This window comes from Haliotis rufescens, unplaced genomic scaffold (assembly GCF_023055435.1).
Source record: "Haliotis rufescens isolate VD_foot unplaced genomic scaffold, xgHalRufe1.0.p SCAF_1, whole genome shotgun sequence".
NCBI lineage: Eukaryota > Metazoa > Mollusca > Gastropoda > Lepetellida > Haliotidae > Haliotis > Haliotis rufescens.
In genome coordinates this window covers 70202978-70222542 of record NW_025963779.1, presented here as the reverse complement: position 1 = coordinate 70222542, position 19565 = coordinate 70202978, and the positions used below count along the sequence as shown (strand labels likewise).

The 19565-nt window shown below is 42.2% G+C and overlaps 2 protein-coding genes across 3 annotated transcripts; one reads left to right on the top strand and one right to left on the bottom strand.

Moving 5' to 3' along the window:
* The first annotated feature begins 1696 nt into the window (after nt 1-1696).
* On the top strand, nt 1697-11891 carry LOC124134146 (histamine H2 receptor-like). Its single transcript, XM_046498826.2, has 3 exons — nt 1697-1833; nt 6522-6717; nt 10735-11891. Exons 1-3 carry the CDS (start codon nt 1697-1699, stop codon nt 11611-11613), a joined length of 1212 nt encoding a protein of 403 aa, XP_046354782.2. The 3' UTR covers nt 11614-11891.
* Nucleotides 11892-13710: 1819 nt separating this feature from the next.
* Nucleotides 13711-19507, bottom strand: LOC124134046 (GPN-loop GTPase 2-like). Of its 2 annotated transcripts, none has more exons than XM_046498665.2 (4): nt 19308-19507; nt 17100-17763; nt 16060-16158; nt 13711-15103 (listed from the first exon to the last, which is right to left on the bottom strand). In XM_046498665.2, exons 2-4 carry the CDS (start codon nt 17706-17708, stop codon nt 14903-14905), a joined length of 909 nt encoding a protein of 302 aa, XP_046354621.1. In that variant the 5' UTR covers nt 17709-17763; nt 19308-19507; the 3' UTR covers nt 13711-14902. The 2 variants fall into 2 exon arrangements, with proteins under 2 accessions (XP_046354621.1, XP_046354620.1); XM_046498664.2 differs by having other exon boundaries at nt 19317-19507.
* Nucleotides 19508-19565: the final 58 nt, after the last annotated feature.

Below are 19565 nucleotides of genomic sequence, written 5' to 3'. Positions count from 1 at the left end.
TTGGCTACCCGACCGCCCATTGCAAGAATGGAAACAACACTTCTAGTCAGTCAACTCCCTTGCCTCGGGACGGTGGAAGTTGATACACCATGGGTCGTATTCAGAGTGAATAGGTCATGGGACACAGCTCTACACGGTGACGTTAAGGCGCCTTAAATGGCTGGACCAATCGAGTCCCCACCGCTGTCATGCTGGTACAGAATTTATGAATACGAATATATAATGCCCTGGTGAAAATATTGACAAAACCAGCCCTCTCACCTTAGAGTTTCTTTAATAACCGCCTTCACGTAATGCATATCTTTCAGGTGTTCTGCAGTTGGCTGCTCGCCAGGGGGCACAACTCTGTTCACTTCCTCAAGAAGTCTCCTCTGAACCTGAGGATTCTTTGCAACTTCATACAGTGTCATCTGTGTGGTGTTAGAAGTCTGGAAAATGATTTTGTGGTATATTGGTTAAGGCACTTCAGAAACTGTAACATTTACGACTTGACAAGTTATTGACATGGCCAGCAATATGGCACAGTTCCATATATTACCTACATTGACATAGAACTCAATGGGAGTGTTATATGGCAGTGTAGTTTATTGTTAACCAATGACTGTAACTTTATTATATTGTTTCTGTTGAAATTCAGTAGAAGTTCATTGCATTTTATAGACAATGATTAGTTGTCAGGAATGTAGAAGTATTTCATGTAAGCAGTAATGAGGAAGTTATCATATTTAGATGGTTGAATTATCTGTAAAAGTCCGGAATAGCATGAATGGGTATCAAGAATTTCAGAAAAATGTGGAATAGTCTGTGGTATTGAAGTGACACAAGACTGGTAAAGCACTGTGTGGAAAGTGCTGGAAGCTATTTAGACTATGTAAGTGGAGCAGGCGCAAGCCTGTCTCATCTCACATTTCATCTGACATTACATCAAGACCAGCTTTCGTGAGAAGATCACTTATCACCCCGGATTCCCAGCCTAGGCCCATAATCGGGACGCTGTTCCACGCTTTGAGAAATGCATCACGGCTGCATGAATCCATCCAAGAACGTCATGAGACGTATGGACCAATCTTTCGCGAGAAACTAGGGATCCTAGATGCTGTGTTCCTGACGGATGTGGACGCCGTGGAATCGCTACTGAGGCAGGATGGGAAATATCCATCCCGCATACCGGTCGACATTTGGCACGAGCACAGGAACAATTCGGGTCTAAGAAAGGTTGTTGAAAGACTGTTGTTGAAGTTAATGAACCTATTGGACGTTTATATCCTATAAGGCTGGATATTGCCACCAGGACGTAGTCTTGTTGCCCCAGCATCTAGTTTCATTCTAAACTGAAATTTGTTGCCTTAGGTCTTAGACGTTTACCACATTGGTAAATCCCACGAGCACGGTATGTGATGTCAAACCCAGTAACTTAATGAGGGCGATTTGGGAACCCACAATTATAGGATTATGGCCATCATAACGTTCGCAACGTTGCACAGAGAATTCGGTCGACAAAGACAACTTAGCCCCCTAATTTCAGAGTGAAAGACACCCTATTTTCCTGCAACTACACGTGTACTATAGGGTCAGCACTTGTTACATATACATCTCTCTATTCAGCGAGGGCGAGGCCTGGCATGCTCTGAGGTGAGTGGTGGACAGACACATGCTGAAGACCAAAACTGTGGAGTCTTATGCTGGGGATTTAAACATGGTTGTCACTGAATTCCTGAACAGACTGGACAGGATTCTGCGCACCGACAGAGAGATTCCAAACCCTGATGATGAGCTGTTCAACTGGTCCCTGGAATGTAAGCATGCGAATTGTGTACACCCAATTAACCTTGCGTATGAAAAGCCCGTTAAGATTCTGGGTCAGAACAAATTTCCCAATACCCAAAGATTGTCGTAATAATTGAACAAATGTGTGCCTTGGCTGAGTGTGTTAAATTGTTAAAATTGAAACCCACAACGTTGTGACTGCGTTTGTTATTTTTAACCATGAACCACCTCCCAAATGGAAATATGTTTACTCCTGCAGCCTGACACGTCAATTAGTCAAACTGTCCAAAAATGCTTATATCTCGCTACAAGGAAATTGGGTTAACGTTTCCCGCAAAGCGATAAGCTATAGGCCCTCTCGACGGACATACTAGCTTCACGGAAATGGACCAACGTTTCACCGCAGCGAAATGCTGTATTAGGAAATAGGTCGGTTAGAGACAGACTGGCGGCTGCAGGTGAGGACCGCATGCGCTCTAGGGCAGGTAAACCAGTCTAGGACAGGGCGTGACTCCCTGTTATGATTGTTGCCGAATAACGTATTTCGTCTGTACGCATATCATTATACATATGGGAGTTTCTTTCAAAAGTTAGGTTACTCTTTACAACAATTACTCAACCCCCTGGCGCCGTGTAATTAACAGCGGAATTACTCCCCTTTGCATGCCATCAGAACACGGGAGCTTGTGCATATATATTACAGAATTAATTCCTATACGAGAAGTAAACTGACCAACATATAAAACTATAGCACAGTTCCGATATGCCATGCGTGAAACTTGCCAACATATAGAACAGCATAGTTACGATACGTCAAGAAGTACACTGGCTAACATACACTCTTCAAAAAAGAAACGGACTGGTAGTATGTAGTTCATTGAACCTGACTACACAAAAAATCCGGTATATAAATTTGATATATGTTATTGGAAAATGTTGGTGGCCTGATATTCGACAAACGGTGCGTCAAAACACAGCCATTGTCGATTTGCACTGTCTTAAAAGGCATTGTTTTCACACTTGTTCAAAAATGTCATGGAGGAAAACAGTAAAGCAAAATGCACGTGGAAGTTATGGCATTCGTAACTCGTGGTAGTGGCTATAACACGTCAAGCATAAGCCAATAATTTGTCATTCAATTGTCAACATTTTTCAAGTTCGAAAATACCGAGACTCAACGCTGCCGATCGGAACATCGCCATAGGACGTATCCAAAGAGGGGAATCGCAGTCTCCTGTTGCACGCCACTTCAACGTCCACCACAGCACCATTTGCCGCCTTTGGGACAGATACACACAGTTCAATTCCACTGCAGACCGTCCGAGAACCGGCCGACCAATAGTTACCAAAGGATCGCTACATTCGACTGTTCCACCTACGTCATCGCAGTGTCACAGCTACGGAGACTGCAGGACGCATCCCTAGTTTGAAGAGGATATCGGACCAGACTGTCAGGAACCATCTTCGCGAGGCTGGAATCCGACCCAGAAGACCATTTATCGTTGCAACAGATCCATCGATTGCGACGCTTGCGCTGGTGCCATACCTTACAGCTTTGGAAATTGAGAAACTGGAAACGAGTGTGGTCGCGATTTCTTCTTCACCGGCGAGATGGAAGACAACGTGTTTATCATCGTCGAAATGAGTGTGTGTGTGTGTGTGTGTGTGGGGGGGGGGGGGGAGGGGGGCATATCCTACACCACGAGATCTGACTTGGTTGTGGTTCAGGGAAATTTGACAGCAAATCGCTACATGAATCAAATTCTTCAACCTCACCAATCATTGAGGGAGCGGTTTCAACAGGACAATGCTCTGCCGCACACAGCTCGTGTCACGGTAGACTGCCTTAATAATGCCAACATTAACGTCTTGTCCTGGCCGTCGAGATCTCTAGATATCAACCCAATCGAACACCTCTTGGATGAACTCGATCAAAGTGTACGTCAACGTTAGAACACGCCGCAGACACTCCCACATCTGGCCAACGCGTTACAAGCAGAATGGCGCAGAATTCCGCAGTACAGAATTCGTACACTTATCCAGTCAGTGCCGAGGAGATGCAGAGCCGAGATACTGATTTCAGCGCAACCTTGTGGCCTAATGTGACATGACAATGAACAGTTTTCAATGCCTTTGTACAACGAGAAGTTGTGACTATCGAGCCCCAAAATTTCCTATTTGTATTATATTAAATTAAATATATCGACTTTATTAGGTACAATAAATTTACTAAAAATCTAACTGTGCGTTTCTTTTTTTTTGAAGAGTGTATAGTCATCACCCCATTCAGGTCTTTCTGACGTGACCTGTGAGGGGATGTTCTCAGATATTCGTGTGTACTAAGATCTGATGTTAATGAAATTGGCCGAGCACAGTTCCGATTTGTCTGCCAACTCAAGTCTAGAATGATTTGACAGGTCTAGATTGCCTATGCTCTCGGTGAAATTAAGGATTGTACTGTGCTTCATTTGAATTTTATTTTGTAGATGTATATTTTTATAAAAGATAATCCTATTTCTAGGATTAAAAGTCAGTGTGAGTTTCGAAATGTCATTTGGGAAACTGGTCTGGTCAACGTGTTGTCCAGACCGGTTCGGATATGTCATGGAGTAAACTTGTCAACATATTGGCCAGCATAGTTTGGATATGTCATGGTGTAAACTTGTCAACATATTGGCCAGCATCGTTCGCATATGTCATGGAGTAAACTTGTCAACATATTGGCCAGCATCGTTCGCATATGTCATGGAGTAAACCAGTCAAGATATTGGCCAGCATCGTTCGCATATGTCATGGAGTAAACTTGTCAACATATTGGCCAGCATCGTTCGCATATGTCATGGAGTAAACCAGACAAGATATTGGCCAGCATAGATCGGATATGTCATGGAGTAAACTTGTCAACATATGGGCCAGCATAGATCGGATATGTCATGGTGTAAACTTGTCAACATATTGGCCAGCATAGTTTGGATATGTCATGGTGTAAACTTGTCAACATGTTGGCCAGCATAGTTTGGATATGTCATGGAGTAAACTTGTCAACATATGGGCCAGCATAGTTCGGATATGTCATGGTGTAAACTTGTCAACATATTGGCCAGCATAGTTTGGATATGTCATGGAGTAAACATGTCAGCAGATGTTGCCCATAACAAACCAACGCAAATAATTAACCATCAGGAGACACATTTTAAGCTCATCTGACTGAACGTCAAGTGAGCTTAGATAGTCGCGCTGTCCGTCCTCTGTCCGTCGTTAACGTTTTGCATTTGCGGAATCACCCTGAAACTACAAGGCCGTCTTCTTTGAAGGCATTTCGAAGTTGGAGTACCAAATAGAGATAAGATATATGGATGAAATACTTCTTGCTTGTTACTTGCGTCATAAGGGTGTTAAAACCTTCACCGTCGCTCCTAACTTGTAATGAAGAAGTTGTTCATCTATATATCGTGTCCTTCCATACTTATAACGGCCGTCTGTAAATAATCGAGTCTGGACCAGACAATCTACAGAACATACAGACACTGGTATTGAAGCGACTCACATTTCCCTGTCGATTTACTAGCGTGACTGTGTGGTACAACACCTGAAGTCAATATCCGAATAATGTATTCTGATGGACAAAAATAAGCAAACACAAAAGCATGATGTTTGACATCCCATACTATGTACCGAAAAGATGAGTGAGTGAGTGAGTTTAATCTTCCGGAGACAAGGGACTTAACTGACTGTACAAGTTTCCACCCTTGCCGAACTAGGCTGGAATTTCGTGTCTATAGTAGCGCCACAAGTGGCTATAATGAGTTATGTCCCTTCTATGTCCCTGCTTTTGACCAGTTAGATTCCACCTCTCGTATCACTGACATTTGCTACAAACAAAATGGCGGTGCCCAGTCAAGACGATCTGATTGATAAATCAAGATCTTCATTGTAGTGCATCAAATCACTCGAGCACGCTGATTAATTATTTGTCAACGCCTATTTGACGGTAATCATGTTTTACAAATCCTGCAACCGACGGAAATCTGCACGGCAGTCGCCATGTTGTTTATGAACCGGATGTCTATTTCGTTGCGCAATTTTGATTGGACTATGCATAGACTCGTTAGTCCAACCAAAGTATATTCAGTTTACTCCCTTGCCTCGGGAAGATGGTGAGTTTATGTCGTTCTGACACCCCTCTGAAGCAATATCCCAGCCTCTACAAAGCGGAGCATTTGAAGAATGTATGGTCTTTACATAATGTACCCATTTGGGGATCGAACCCGGGTGGAATGCTGAGCAAACGCTTTTACCACTAGACTACCCAACCATCCTGCTACATAAAAAATTTGAAGATCCCGGTTAGAATAGATCTTTAGCAACCCATGCTTGCTGTAAACGGCGACTATGCTTGTCGTCAGAGGCGACTAACGGGATCGGGTGGTCAGGCTGGCTGACTTGGTTGATGCATGTCATCGTATCCCAATTGCGTGGAACGATGCTCAATCACTGGATTGTCTCGTCCAGACTCGATTATTTACAGACCGCCGTCATACAGCTTGAATATTGCTGAGTGCGCGTTAATCAACAAATAAACAAGCAAACGAACAAAAAATGTGTATTAAACGACGCTGTAAACCTTTTCTGCAACATTCTTACGTGTACCTATATTTTTTGTATCAGTATATGTATCATTGCGTGTCCCATGTAACAACAAACAAAGAAAGGAAACTACACCCAGGTATATTTACGATAGTATTGCACTGCAGTCGGCTGGCTGCCACACTGCTGTCTACAGAACTACTTTGTCCCCGCACTGACAATCGGCTGGTGTCGTGGCACAAGACCTTCGCTTACTCAAGTCAGATTCTCCTTGCTAGACGTCTGTACAGAAGTACCGACATGTTGTCTCGAGATCACCTCGCGATGTTTGTGTCTTACCCAGCGGGGCCTCAATACCAACAGGTAGGTGGACTCTATTTGTACTGTACAATTGTACGCTGGGTCATCCATGTTGTGTCCGTACTCTGTCCCCTGGAAACAGAATATTAATTGTTCAGTATTGTATCATCTTGGGACAGGGTATACAAAGAGAACGTACATTTTGGCACGTTGATGCATATATACATACACATTTACATTGTTTGGTTGTTGTTTAACGCCGCACTCAGCAATATTCCAGCTATATTACGGCGGTCTGTAAATAATCGAGCCTGGACGAGACAATCCAGTGATTGAGCATCGTTCCACGTCATTGGGATACGATGACATTCATCAGCCAAGTCAGCGAGCCTGACCACCCGATCCCGTTAGTCGCCTCTTGTGACCAGAACATCACATATGCAACGTTGTTTTGTTTTTACCTACAGCCTTTTGGAAACACACATGATTTACTTAATTGCCATAAAGTGCAGGTTTATTAAAAACACATTTTTCAGTATAATATTTAACCAAAATACATTATTTTATCAAAATATCCAAACAAGTTCTAAATACTAGATCTATTGACTTCAACATGAACCCCCCATACACTATTTTGTATTACTGAGATAATAAGTTTTCAGTATTCTCATGATCCTCGTCTGAGTGTCTGATTTGACTCACACACATACCGAAGTTAAGAATTCTCAATTTCAAGAACTCTTGTGTCCACCTCTGTACCACATGGTTTTGGTTTGGTTTGTTTGTTGCATTCAGCACAATATTACAGCTAAACGACGGCTGTCTGTAATAATCGAGTCTGGACCAGACAATCCAGTGATTGACATCATGATCATCGATCTACGCATTTGGGATACGGTGACATGCATCAACCAAGTCAGTGAGGCTGACCATTCGGTCCCGTTAGTCACCTATTAGGACAAGCATGGGTTGTTGAAGACCAATTCTAACCCGGGTTTTCAAGGGGTACAATTACATTGAACATATAAAATATGGATGTTAAGTACATACTCGTTTTTGAAACAAACCTTAACAGAGACCAGGGAAACTGTACCAACAGTGACACACATTGTACATCGTATTTGTTGTTCACTAACACGCTCCGAACTCATTGTATGTTGAAGGGTTTGTTTGTTGTTAAACGCCGCACTCAGCAATATTCCAGCTACTACGGCTGTTGAAGGGAAACAGGTAATTGTAATTGGTCTTCAGTACGCATGTGACATACCCCAACTGTGTAGATAGATGCTTACAATGTCAATCACTGGATTGTCTTGTCCAGACTCGATTATTACAGATAATAGCTGGAAAATTGCGGGAGCGACGTTAAGCAATACACATGTGACGTAGTTTGTTGTGAACTGAATGTTTAGAGTGAGTGAGGTAATGTTGTTTTACCCCTCAGTTGGCAACACCATAAGTAGTCACTTGTCGAGTCTAGGCCAGTGGTTGATAGCATGAGCACTGAATCCCGCCGTCGGGACACACTCAGTCAGGTCACACATTGTAACCGCCATGTCATCAGTGTAGTCTGTACTTCCAGATGGGGTCCTGATGGTTTAATCCGCTCTGTGATCCCCTGAGATTCAGAGGTACCAAATTATTGGTAATACGTACTGACATAGGTAAACTGGCAAATATGGTTTATCAAAATAATGTGATCCCAGAAATGTCACAGCCGTAACTACATAGAAAGTATCCTTATTCGGGGCTAGTGAACCTATCAACGTCGCCAGAAACCACTGAAAAACGCTTGCCATTTGCACGACTAGACCCGTAATTAAACACGTCTGAGACTGACAGATCACCTGCTTTCTGACAGTCGCAAGTGTCTACGGAATATTCAAAAACACATCCAGTGTTTTCACTGTCTATGGCAGCACTATCGTGAGGTTTTTTTGACTTGACGGGAAATCCTTCCAAGATCTACTTGGCAGTGTATATATGCACGTGCGTGTATCTCGAGCAGACGACAGTGACCGACACGATTAGTTTAGTCACTTCCTACTGCACCACGGGGCGGTCGGGTAGCCTAGTGGTTAACGCGTTCGCTCGTCACGCCGAAGACCCGGGTTCGATTCCCGTCATGGGTACAATGTGTGAAGCCCATTTCTGGTGTCCCCCGCCGTGATATTGCTGGAATATTGCTAAAAGCGGCGTAAAACAATACTCACTCACTCACTCCTACTGCACCACACTGTTTGGATCGGGGCACGGCGGCCCAGTAGTATTAATAAACACCATATTTGATTGTGCATCCGTCAGCTGCGCCGGAATCTGGGTTCAAATCCCTTTGTATAAATCCGGGACTGGCGTCACACCAAATTTGCCATATTCGTGGGTTCGACTTATGCGCAATTTTTGTTACTCTCCATCATCAAACTGACACGCCGTGATTATATTTAAACATTGCGTGTTCAAAGCGCTATTAAACCATTTCACTAGAAACACAATCATCAAGGTTCTTGATAACGGTTATATGACAAATAGAAAGAAGATGGAACCTCTAAAAGCTATAGAATGCTGATACATGTTCATTAAATAATCTTTCAGCCCGGATGTTGATCTTTACACTGGGCTTTTAGGCCAAGTCGGTCAATGGAAAGGTCATATATGTTAGGGATGTGGAACAGGCGAAAGGCCGAGTCCGTCGATTCCATGAGGTGTGAGTGAGTGAGTGAGTGAGTGAGTGAGTGAGTGAGTGAGATTAAAGCCGCTTTGAAGGGAGGGTTTGATGGTGGGATTTATTGTCATGATGAAAATTCATGTGACGGACACAGTTTTTGAACGACTTGAATGCCACTTGGACTGTGAAATGACCCGAGCCTGGTCCCTCTCAGTTGTTTTCGCTCGAGGAATACCCCAAGTGACGTAAGCTACGTTCGGGGTCTGGCGCCAACATCATAAACCAGGGACCACATGTGACTCTGGGTGTCTGCGCCAGAATCCGCCGTACACACCAAGGGCGGATCCAGCATTTTTAAAATGGAGGGGTAAAAAATCTGAAAATCCTCTCTATGATAATTAAACTGCCTATAACATATCCCTCCCCCCCCCCCCCCCCTAAAAACTAAAAAAAAATTCCAACAAATGCACGTTAGAATGACTCGGAATTTCACACATGGAATACATTTTTTCGACTGAAGGTGAATCGCTTTTCATATGTCGGTGCACGTGCACTCGGTCTTCCTGGATGTCTCGTGTAATCTACACCATGTTCCTGGGCTCTACATTCTTCAAACGTACCTCCACACAAACACACTTTGAAGTAATCATTTGGTAACAACCATTTGTCCAGAACACGGAAAGCAATACACGAATCACGCACCCCCTTCGGGGACCCGGCGTTGTAACATACTCTAACATCCATCAGCGTCAACGCGGGTCGTCAACCCCATACAGTAGAGTCGGAATGCTCCAGAATTCCTGGCACTGACTGCTACAGTTGGCAAACTCTGGCGTGTTTGTGGGAACTGTCGCCCATTGTAATACAAGCGGTAGAAGCATAAATGTGCTCACAATTACTGACGTGGAATTAGGACGGCGAGAGGGCTGGCTGGGTACGGGTAATAAAATGCAAACAAGGATTGTCATTGCACAGGATACTTGTACTTCACTCTGATGTATAAGACAATAGAGGCAAAACATAATGGGGTGTGGAAGCGGACTGTGGATTTGGCGCATTAAGCACATTCTAACATTTTAGTTCTTGTCCGCGCCCATGTGCGAAGTTGGGTTCAACGTCGCATTAAAGATTATTGCACTAATATACTGACGTGCATGCATTTGTGTGTGGTTGCTTGTGCTATAGTGCTAGCCAACGAGGATACATGCTACACATACCCTACTAAGCCACAGGACCAACTCTGAGCCGACCAGTCTTTGTTTTATACACTTTATCCCAAGTGCCGGGAGGAGGGTGGGTGGGTGGGTGAGGTGTTACTGTTTTGTTTTTTTCACATTTAATTTTTTTTGGAATCAGCAGGTCATGAACCAAGTTTTCAAAAAAAGCCTGGCCTTAAATTAATATTGTCGTTTCAGATGCTGTTGGGGGGCACAGAGAAGTATGAAGGTCAAGGACTCCTCACGCTGTTCACCTTCCTCATAATTGTTTTCAACGTGCTGTTGATACTCCTCATCACCATCTCCCCGGTCCTCAGGCAGTCTACCAAACACCTTCTCATCCTGAATGTTGCTGTTGGAGACCTCCTCATGGGGCTTCTGGTGTGTCCACTCCTTCTGGACGTCACCTTCAGGCATGACTGGATCTTCTCCTGCCATACCTTCAACACCTTGACGCTGTTCCGGACGTCCCTAGTCCCGTCAGTCACGTGTCTCGGCCTCTTCCTCATCAACGTCTTCTACATCCACAGAATCACGTCACACCACCATTACGCTCCTAACAAAGCCGAGGTCATCATGCCAATGGTTCTTGGTTTCGTTATCTGGCTACTGTCCATAATAACACTTGTGCCACTGCACTTTGGAGCCACTTCCCCCCGTAACTCATCTGTGCTTACATGTACCAGGGTTGTGAGGGATGAAACATCGGCCCACCTGTACGTGATTTTCAGTTACTTCCCACAGTTATTATGCATCTTAGCATCAACCATCATGATGGTGTATGTCCATCTTCCTGGATACCTGTCCCGAAATCTGCTGTTCTATGGTGAGCACATCCAGGTACCTCTTGACGCCATTTCGGCAATCTTCATCACTGTCGCCTTGTACACGCCATACTTCGTCCTGGAGTTTGCTACCATCTCCTACCCCTGTCCTACCCATCAGAAGTGTGTCCAGCTGCACATGATTAGCCAGCTGACAATGTGGCTTGTCCTTGCGAAGTCCTTCCTTGTCCCACTCTGTTGGCTGTGCTGTAGAGAGGTCCGTCGGGCACTCAAGTGCCTGTGTTGTGGTTGACTTGTATGTAGTCTTTAATAGGCGTTTAGAAGAAGGGAAAACATGACACTTTATTATGGATAACAACTTCTTTTATTCTTTGTAACAACGTTTCTGAGCTTCAACTTGCCACTTCATCCGGTGAATGAAAGATGAAGGGACAAGTTCAAGCTCTGAAACGTTGTTCCAAAGGTGAGGTGAAATTGGGTTTAAGGTGGCGTCCAAGATTATTGCACTAATATAGCGACGTGCATGCACGTGTGTGTGTGTCTGCTTGTACAAGTCCGAACTGATGCCGATTTATAGTGCTAGCTCACTGAGATACCATGCCGCAGTTTAACATGAATACCCCACTCAGACACGGTATACTGACTCCGAGCCGATCGGTCCTTGTTTTAGCCCCTTAATGCCGAGCGCCAGACAGGGTAACAACAAGTACCATCTTTTAACGTCTTTTGGTATGACGCGGTCGGGGATCGAACCCCGGATCTTCCGCTCTCCGGGCGGACGCTCTACCACTAGACCCCTGAGGCGGTCCAAAGAATATAGGAAGTTGTTATCCACAAAAAAAAGTGTCCTGTAGAGCTGTTTGTATACTACTCAAAAGAAGTTACAGAACGCCTGCTTATTTCATCTGACTAATGTTAATCTGTCATGGCATGGCATGGCATCAGGTGTTCTTAACTGCTTTGGCATGACGAGTAACTGTAGTCATGTGACATCTTTTGTGTAGTGTATATGTTACAGGAAAGTATTTAAACAGGGAATATGTGAAATATTTCAGGGATTATGTTCAATGCCTGATTCACTCAGGGAATATACATACATCATCACTGAAATTGTTAGGAATTATTCCTATTACCTGATACAGTAATATTTTACTACTCATTCTCTAAAATGAAATTTTATTATAATATTCTTTCTTTCTCCTTTAGGGCACATTTAATTGTAGTACGCATCTCATAATGTCTTCAAACATATTCCCTTGAATAATATTGTTCTTGTTTATTCTGCATTTCATCAGCTAGAATTCTTCCCCTGTTATTATAAGCATTTCTTTAAATAAACTACCTTAAAAAATGCTGATGCATCATAATTTAATTCACTCACTTACTCAATTCCTGTGCGTGACAAAAGGACAGAATCTTAAAAGACAAATGACAGGAATATGTGCTATCCCTGAGATTTACAGGCGATTTTGTATTCCCTGTAACATCTACTGATCCATCAGTAAAGGGCTGAGAGAGATATCCTTAAAAACAGAAGACAGCTGCCTGCATTCTCTGGAGTTATAAATCCAAGCCTTCAACATGTTCAACCGAGTATTTGTCACATTTTGTTCACTCATGGATTTTTCCAAACTTAGTAACTTGGTAACTTGGGGAAGAAATCCAATTTCTCCAATTGGTAAGTGAAATACAAGTCACCTCCACAAAGCCGTAACATTAGTTATCACTATACAGCATGAATTGGGACATTTTAATTCCAATAAGGTAAATTATACTGACATCTGCTGCACAGTTTGGGCAAAATACCGGCCTCGTCGGAGGTCTAGATAAATCCCTGGGTCATTTCAAATTTTTCACATGTTCCTTGAAGCTCTTTGTTTCCATGTTGACTGCGGCATGAAAACACCAGGATGGTCAGTGTTACAACCTTCCCTGCTCAGTTTAAACTAGTGAGAACAGTACTACACAACAATCAAGTCAAATATCCCTGTGCACTGTCACTTCAATCCTTACAAAGAATCAGTTATTTATGGTTTGGTTTCAGAAAGAAACTCTTCATTTCTAATCTGTTGTGTTTGTATGTGTGATATTTGTAGTTAGATATTTTTTTAATTAATGTATTTTGCCATGTAGATTGCTTTGTTGGTCATAAAAAGTCTGAGGTTGTGTCAAAGCTCTTCTTGTGTTACCATGGCAATACCTCAATTTATATTCTTGTACATTTTTATGTATTTATTGTACAGAATGCTTATATATATGCAAGTATAAAGAATCCCAAAATATTCCAACTTGTTACCATGGTTACCAAATTGGTGTTTTTTAACTGTGTGTGGTCTTGTTGTCACACTTTCTTTGTTGTTACTTGATCAAATAAAACAGAAACAAATTGTAGCATCTTGAAATATTTTTTACATATACGATGAGTTTGTATAAAAATATAAGATCTCAAACAAGAATGCACGCTGTAGAGCCTCACAAACAGGACCATCCAGTCAGGGGCCTGTTCCACAAATCAATCGTAGTGCTACGAGAGTTGTAAGTCTGTGATAACGTATGGGAGTTGTGATCACCTTAGCGCTTCTATCACTTTGTGGAATAGACCTGTGTCTTAAGAATGGCTTAAGACTCAGACCCTCAGGGTTACCATCAGGACCCTCATCCAGAGTATGCCAGGATAAGTTGTTCGGTTCTACAGGGGTCACGATCATTTTTATTAACACACTTTCCCATTCACAAGTCACCATGTTAACCAGACTGAAGGGGCCGTTGTCGGCACAGGTACGAGCCGTAATACACATACAAGCTGTACTCGTACTACAGATATGTACTACAGATATGTATCCTAGACAAAATCAGAATACAGAAAGGTACCCAGTACCCTAAACGGTGGACGAGTCCATATTTCTCAACCCAACAGCGAAACAAGTTCATGTTGTAGTTCTGGCTTGCCTGATAACGAGTGCATGCTGGATAATGCTGTGCATCGAGGAATATTTGATTAATCTAAGTACGTCAATGTGTTTATATATACCGTATATAGCAGCCTGGAATGCATCTCATACAAGTAAACAACAGTATGACATATTGACTTCAACATGAACCCCCCAAAGACTATTTTGTATTACTGAGATAATAAGTTATCAGTTTTCTCACGATCCTTGTCTGACTGTCTGATTTGACTCACACACATACCGAAGTTAAGAATTCTCAATTTCAAGAACTGTGTCCACCTCTGTACCACATGGTTTTGGTTTAGTTTGTTTGTTGTTTAACGCTGCATTCAGCAATATTCCAGCTATATGACGGCGATCTGTAAATCATCGAGTCTGGACCAGACATTCCAGTGATTGACATCATAAGCATCAATCCACGCAATTGGGATACAATGACATGCATCAACCAAGTCAGCAAGCCTGACTACCTGATCCCGTTAATCGTCACTACGACAAGCATAGTCGCCATTTACGGCAAGCATGGGTTGCTAAAGACCCATTCTACAATGACATACACAATCCACTTCATGGGTATAACAAACAGACTTGACAGCACTTGAACCCCGAAATAACAAATCGATCCCATTGTCATGAAGAGTCATCTTGATCTTCTGTCTTGGCGTCAACGTCCATGTACTTCTCCCTGACATCTTTGATCTTGTCGTATTCAAACTCCGCCCCCACAGCACAGGAGAGCAGAGACTGGATGTTCCTCTCCTCCGTGTCCCCGAACACGTAGCCATTAGCCTTGTCCACCGACTTCATCACACGCAGCACACTCTCCTTGTCCTGGTCACATAGAGACATACTTCAATACATACCACCCGACCTTTCAGAGGGACACTGATACTGAGATAGTTCATACTGCTACAATCTGTTGTTGTTTAATGCCGCACTCAGCAACATTTCAGTTATGTGACGGAGGACTGTAAATAAGCTACTCTGAATCAAACAAACCAGTGATCAGGGTACAATGACATGCAATCAACCATGTCACCAAGTCTCACCACACCATCCATTTTGTTCTCTTTTCCGACCAGTATAGGAAATAAACTATAACCCAGATCCCCACATGATTTTCATTCTGTTGCGAACCTCAGATGACAGCATCGCATGGAATTGTCCACTTTCCAGCAATTTGATTGGTTAGCAAGTGAAAAATATTTGTCTTCAATATAATGAACAGAACTCAGAAATTATCAATCACTCTTGTTGCACAATTTCTTGTGAGAAGTATACTATAATAATACATGATAAAAGAAGTGAAAACGGTTGATCTTTGTCAGTCTGAAAAAGATAAAAAAAAAAAAATTCTAACAGTGTTCCTATTCTGGTCGGTAGACCTCATCCAACATTAATGAATTCATCTACACCATGCTAACGATCCATCTTGTTTTGACTACATTTAAATGTAAGAATTTCTTGCATGAGGTTACATATTTTATAATATATTATATCATTTCAGGTGATATGATATCAAGAAGACAAACAATAATGGTCAATCTTCATGCATAAAAGTATGACAGACCTATCTAACATGGTTACAACCCAGTGGCACACGACAAGGCTAGCTCCCTCTTTACATTACCTACTCATTCCAATACATGGCCAAATGCATGCTTTCCTTTTGAAAGCTGATGCTTCAGTTTGTTTCTATCAGCACATCACACTATTTCTGGGCTATTTGTCAAAGTAGCAACATCTCCAATGTGAACTTGCAGCCATGTCAAGGTGGGCTACAGTACCTGTATGTTGAGCATCACGAAGGAGACCAGACTGTAGTCCTGGATCACACCAATCAGGGCCTCGTTCAACTTCTTGTACTTCTGGAAGACTGGATCATCCTGAATAGATAAAGGGCAGTTCACCCTCACAGTCATTATACCTAATTAACCATGTTTGTGAATATATATATCAATGGTTCATTCTAATTAATAAATCAAAACTTTGCAAGTTGATGACAGTGAGAGGGAATTCTATGGATGATGACTTCACATTGTTGATGGTTTTAGGGCTACTTCTTGCACCTTCAGAGAGCCTACTGAATGCTGTTTTATGCCACAGTCACCAACATTTCAGCTTCATCACAGAGGCTTGTAATTAATGGAACCACACAACAATGTGGTTGAGCAACTATGTATAGGGTATGATGGCACACAATCAACCAGGCCACACACTGCAACTACTGTCCATCATATTTTTGGCTCTTATAATCTTACAACATGCAGGGATGAGAATGTTGTTTTTCAAAAGTTTGTCTGTGGGACTATATGATTTATGTGTATATTGTAATTGCATGTATGACAAAAATGACACTTGACATAACAAACTCCGCGGAATTTCACAGATCCATGGCACATTCTCACCCCTTGACATGTATGACACTTAGGGGATATGTTTTGGAAACTGCGCCGGAATCCCAGCAGAGTTGAGCGGCAAGAAGCAGCCATGTAATCTACCACAGAAATGTAGTAATGCTGTTGTCATCCTTCAAGTATCATGTCTCATGTTCCCTTAATGCCAATCAAAGATTCAATTCTAGACCTCCTTCGATGAGCAAGAAATTTAATAACAACAATTTATTTGAGCAGACTGTGTACATCAACTCTGATTATTAAGTGATCTTTTTAATTGAAATAAATAAACAAATATCTTCATTTGCACAGAAATACTGTCATCATGTTTGATCACGTGAAAAATGACCCAATGAACACAGCTCAAAAACATCAACAATGTCTGCAAACTGAAATTATTGCCACCAGTGATTATCTCCCTTACCCCTCACCTGCAGATGTTCCAACAGAAAGTTGAGATCAAGCACCTCAGTGTAGAAATCAAGGTTGAATGCCAACTTCCCATACCTCTCTATCAAGTCTGCCTTTGACAACACATTGACATGAGGCAACTCCATCTGCAGCATGGTTGACAGCGATGTGAGCAACACCGACACAAACTTGCCTGCATCGTTGCAGTAGTGGGAGTCAACCAGATGCACAGCCACCAGGTTGTAGCCACACTTCTGTAGCTCTGCCAACACATTGCGGACAGAGTTGTGATGCGTGTACAGTTCAACCTGACCAGGGAAGTCAAACAATATGTAATTGACCTTGACCTTCTCAAGTTGTTCTTTCAACCAGTCTAAATTCTTTTCCAGATATTCCATGCAGTAAATCAGTCCTCCATTAGGTCCGAGTTTCAAGTTGTCCATGACATCACTCAGTGTAATCAGATCAGAGATGTCCACAGCACATTTGTAAGGCAGTGTGTCATTGGCTGGATCTAGATTCACCACGGCAACCTCTCTGCCTAGACCAGTTAGAAATTCGGACATGCCAGTACAGTATGTTGTTTTGCCCGACCCTGGAGGCCCAATGACAACTTGTCCCCAAGGCATGGTGACAGAGTGATGATCAGATGATTAGCTTAATCTTCCATTTATCCTTCAATTCCTGTAAATAGAAATAATACATGCTAACCTTAAATGACAAATTTGTTTTGTCTTAATATGTAAGTACATCATTGCACACTGTCAGACAATGCTTAAGCTCTTCTTAATACCCAAACTCAAATGATGCATTGTATATTTAAGGCTGTTCTGGGGCTGAGGAGCTGCACATGCACATGATGCTCACATTTATGACCTGTATGAAGCCCCCACGATAAACTGCTCAATATAAATCAATATTGCCTTAAACATATTTTCACAAGCTTATACATTTTCTTCTTTCCTTCATTGTTGAGTTGGAACACCTTTAGAATTCAGTACAACAACTTCTCAGGAGCATGATGAGAATTAACTCTGTCGTGAGTCACACATAATTTATGTTTTATTGTGGTTTCTGCTAATCAGTGATTTATTGTAACAGATGTTATATTTGGGATAACACTTTCTTAGTAAAGTACAGATTCTAGTACTTTTTTGGGTTGAGTCCCGTCCGGGATTCGAACCCACACTTGGCAGAGTGAGGCACCTAATCGCCAGCACACAAAGTCAGCGATCTAACCCACTCAGCCACCGAGGCTTCCACAAAAATGAAAATGGCATTGTGTATTCACAGTGATTTATTAATTGATTGATTAAGCATATGACAATGTTAAATATTGTAAATGATGAAATTACATTCCAATAACATGATAAATACTGGTTCCCAGTTTGTTTTACTCCTGATAATTACCCCTGTTTTACTCCTGCATGATCAGTACTGGAATCCTGGGACCATATATGTTTTGGCTGACTGCTCCTACAGGCTGTTCCTTTTTTTCTTATATTACCCACATACAGGTGGGGGAATGAAAGGAATTCTTTCCTGCTTTACTTTTCTTGGAACGTTATCTGGTTTTAACTGTTATCATAGCTAAAATGGACAAAATTATCATTAAACCACCCGCATGTTATCAGAAATCAGCACGCCACTGTAAATTGATAATATGCCCTCATATTGCTTGACGACGGGCCATTATCACAACTGTTTTTAGGTGACGTCATAGGGTAGGGAAAGGTGATGTCACGTTCAATAGTGACATCATCTGGTTTGTTCTATGACGTTTCCACCTTTTGTAAAAGTGGGTCTGTGACATTTGTGTTGATTGCAGTAAATGTTTCAAAACCGATATTGTAGTTTCTTTTTGTTTGATAACCAATTCCATCCATTTCAGCTATAATAACGGTAACGCTATTTTTCAGGGCATTATCATTTGCAGAAGCCCTCGGTCTTTTCAACGGCCCTCCTTTGTCGGGCAGTTAATGGAAGACCTCGGTCTTCTGCAAATGATAATGCCCTGAAAAATAGCGTCACAGTTATATCAAGACAATACTGAACATGCTGAACAAATGATATCATTTCATCGTTATTGAGTCAAGTCGCACTCCCTATTTGATTAGTGTGAGGAGGTAACTGGGGTAATTACTGCTGCTTTGCTCCTCCTCAACATGAAAATACGCACAGTAAACTCGAGTTATTCGTGACAGGCGAAAAATGACAAACATGCTTACGCAGCCTACCTTCGACTACAGCTGACACTGGCACAATCCCCAAACTTTCTAGGTTTCAAAATGATATCCAAAGAGATGTCAGCTGCACAAATAAAGACGGTTTGTTGCTCTTAGATTGTCATCATCTGTAATTTGTGAAGATTTATGCAATAAACGAAAAACGAATGTTGTTCTCTGTGGGCGCCGCCATGTTCTCTGGACACGCGATGTACATCTGTTATACAACATGAATATATGCCATTCCTCTAACATTAAGGG

Bases quoted from the DNA above. Each gene is read 5' to 3' on its own strand.
- LOC124134146 (XM_046498826.2), top strand. From the start codon at position 1,697: ATGGTTGTCACTGAATTCCTGAACAGACTGGACAGGATTCTGCGCACC. The intron at 1,834-6,521 runs GTATGAAAAGCC...ATTGCACTGCAG, and splicing joins GTACACCCAATTAACCTTGC to TCGGCTGGCTGCCACACTGC. The intron at 6,718-10,734 runs GTAGGTGGACTC...TTGTCGTTTCAG, and splicing joins CGGGGCCTCAATACCAACAG to ATGCTGTTGGGGGGCACAGA.
- LOC124134046 (XM_046498665.2), bottom strand. From the start codon at position 17,708: ATGCCTTGGGGACAAGTTGTCATTGGGCCTCCAGGGTCGGGCAAAACA. The intron at 16,159-17,099 runs GTGAGGGGTAAG...TTATCTATTCAG, and splicing joins TTCTGTTGGAACATCTGCAG to GATGATCCAGTCTTCCAGAA. The intron at 15,104-16,059 runs GTACTGTAGCCC...CTATGTGACCAG, and splicing joins TCGTGATGCTCAACATACAG to GACAAGGAGAGTGTGCTGCG.